Source organism: Merops nubicus, unplaced genomic scaffold, assembly GCF_000691845.1.
Source record: "Merops nubicus isolate BGI_N331 unplaced genomic scaffold, ASM69184v1 scaffold5573, whole genome shotgun sequence".
Lineage (NCBI taxonomy): Eukaryota > Metazoa > Chordata > Aves > Coraciiformes > Meropidae > Merops > Merops nubicus.
In genome coordinates this window covers 663-3,002 of record NW_008598121.1, presented here as the reverse complement: position 1 = coordinate 3,002, position 2,340 = coordinate 663, and the positions used below count along the sequence as shown (strand labels likewise).

General features: G+C 62.9%; 1 protein-coding gene across 1 annotated transcript in view; it reads left to right on the top strand.

Annotated features, from left to right (window-relative positions):
* Window positions 1-152: 152 nt before the first annotated feature.
* The window catches only part of LOC103769697 (ATP-dependent RNA helicase DDX25-like), a gene marked incomplete at its 3' end in the record, with an annotated part of 2,845 nt that continues 657 nt past the window's right edge, over window positions 153-2,340 (top strand). Inside the window, exons 1-6 of the mRNA XM_008936922.1 lie at window positions 153-259; window positions 335-427; window positions 501-603; window positions 844-958; window positions 1,082-1,259; window positions 1,590-1,827. Of these exons, the coding sequence (XP_008935170.1) occupies window positions 366-427; window positions 501-603; window positions 844-958; window positions 1,082-1,259; window positions 1,590-1,827 (696 nt within the window). The remainder of the gene's footprint in view (window positions 260-334; window positions 428-500; window positions 604-843; window positions 959-1,081; window positions 1,260-1,589; window positions 1,828-2,340) is intronic.

The following is a 2,340-nucleotide window of genomic DNA, read 5'->3' as shown; positions in this document are numbered from 1 at the left end:
CACAAGGTTCTGCCCCTCATCCCAAGCCGTGGAGATGCGGCGCTGAGGGACACGGGTCGGTGGTTCCTCAGCTTCACCCTCAGCCTCGACCTTCCAGCTCTTCTCCAAGGGTTCCATGATGGTTTTCCCCCAACTTTTCCCAGTTTTTGAACAAGCTGATCCGCACGTCCCTGGTGGAATCCAGCCACCACGTGGAGTTCCTGCAGCGAGACCCCAGCTCCCCCCTCTTCTCTGTCAAGAGCTTCGAGGAGCTGCCCCTGTAAGTGCCCACCCCTAGCAGAACCTTCCACCTGCTGCCCTCCAGACGGGGCCTTCCTGGGACCTTTCCTTCCAGGAAGAAGGAGCTTCTGACAGGCATCTACTGCATGGGCTTCAACCGTCCCTCCCGGATCCAGGAGACCGCCCTGCCCATCATGCTGGCCTACCCGTGAGTAGACACGCCCAGGTGACCCCCCCACTTCTCCTGCTCCTCAGCTTCTCACCTTCACCCGACCTCCTAGACCCCAAAATCTGATCGCCCAGAGCCAGTCGGGGACGGGGAAGACGGCGGCTTTCGTCTTGGCCATGCTGAGCAGGGTGAACCCCCTGGAGAAGCACCCCCAGGTAACGCGGGGAGGGGCCTGGGGGTCTTGGTGGGCTTCACCCAACCCCCCCTAGATGTTCCCTGTGGGCAGAGTTCTGGATTTTGGGCCCCGTTGGGGTGATCTGACACCTCGCATGGAGCCATCTCCTTCAGGAGATCCGTCCCCACCCCGAAATTTGGGGGGTTGGGGGCTATTTTTAGAGCTCTGTTGGTTTCCAACCATGACGTTCCTCCTCTCACGGGTCTTCTTCTCCCTCGAGTGCCTCTGCTTGGCCCCCACCTACGAGCTGGCCCTGCAGATCGGGCAGGTGATCAAGGCCATCGGGAGGTTCTGCCCCGAGGTGGAGGTTGCCTACGCCATCCGGGGAAGCCGAGGTGAGCCTGGAGCTCCTGGGGCCATCCCCTGAGGACCTGGGGCCACCAGCAGGGCCTGGGGTGGGGTGGGGTGGGAAGAGCAGGACCTCCCGGGGCGTTTTGGGAACCGTCCCTCTCCGGCAGCCCGGCAGGACGAGGCGCCCAGGCAGCAGATCGTCATCGGCACGCCGGGCACCACGCTGGACTGGTGCTTCAGGATGAAGGTGCTGGACCTGCAGAAGATCAGGCTCTTCGTGCTGGACGAGGCCGACATCATGATCGACACGCAGGGGCTGTCCGACCAGAGCATCCGCATCCAGAGGTCAGAGCTGCCCACGCCTGGCACCCCCCAGGGGCTCCTCAGGGACAGCCTCAGGCTGGGGCCTCTGGGTCCTGTGCCTTGTTCCTCGGGAGAAGAACCCGACCCCCACCCAGACCCAACCTTCTGGGAGGTGGCAGAGCCAGAAGGTCTCACCCTGAGCCTCCTTTGCTCCAGGCTCCGCACCCCCAGCTCCCTCAGCTGCTCCTCACAACTTCTCCAGCCCCTTCCCCACCTTCGTTGCCCTTCTCTGTCCACGCCCCAAGGTTCCACCCTTCTCCTGAAGCTCCAGAGCCTCTCCTGAGCTGACCATGTCCCCTCTGGCCCCTGCAGGTCCCTGCCCAAGGACTGTCAGATGCTGTTCTTCTCGGCCACCTTCCGCGAGCGGGTGCGGACCTTCGCCACCCAGATCACCTCCAACCCCATCGTCATCAAGCTGCGGGAGGAGGAGCTGACCCTCACCAACATCAGGCAGTACTTCTTCGTCTGCAGGAGCTGCCAGGAGAAGTACCAAGCCCTCTGCAACATCTACGGCAGCATCACCATCGGCCAGGCCATGATCTTCTGCCAGGTACAGCTCCTCGGCTCACTGATGGAGGCTGGGGGACATGAAGGTGGCATCTACCACGGCTTCTGCTGAAGGTTCTCCTGGGGAGCTCGAGGGGAGAGTGTTGGGTTGAGGGATGGAGCTCGGAGGGTTGGGATCCACGGTGCTGCTTGAGGGACCTCCTGAGGTTCAGTGAGGATGAGAGGTCCTGGGGAGGAGGAACCCTGTGGAGCAGGGCAGGTGGCAGTGCTGCTGGACACCAGGTTGCCCATGAGCCAGCTGTGGGACCTCGAGGCCTAGAAGGTCTCCTGGGGTGCAGGAAGAAGTGTGGGCAGCAGGTTGAAGGAGGTTCTGCCCTTCTGCTCTGCCCTGGTGGGGCCACCAATGGACTTGTGGGTCCAGGTCTGGGCTGCTCAGGTCAAGAGAGACGAGGAGCTACTGGAGAGAGCCCAGTGGAGGTTCTGGAGATGCTGGTGGGGGTGGAGCATCTCTGTGCCCGGACAGGCTGAGAGCCCTGGGGCTGCCTGCCCCGCACAG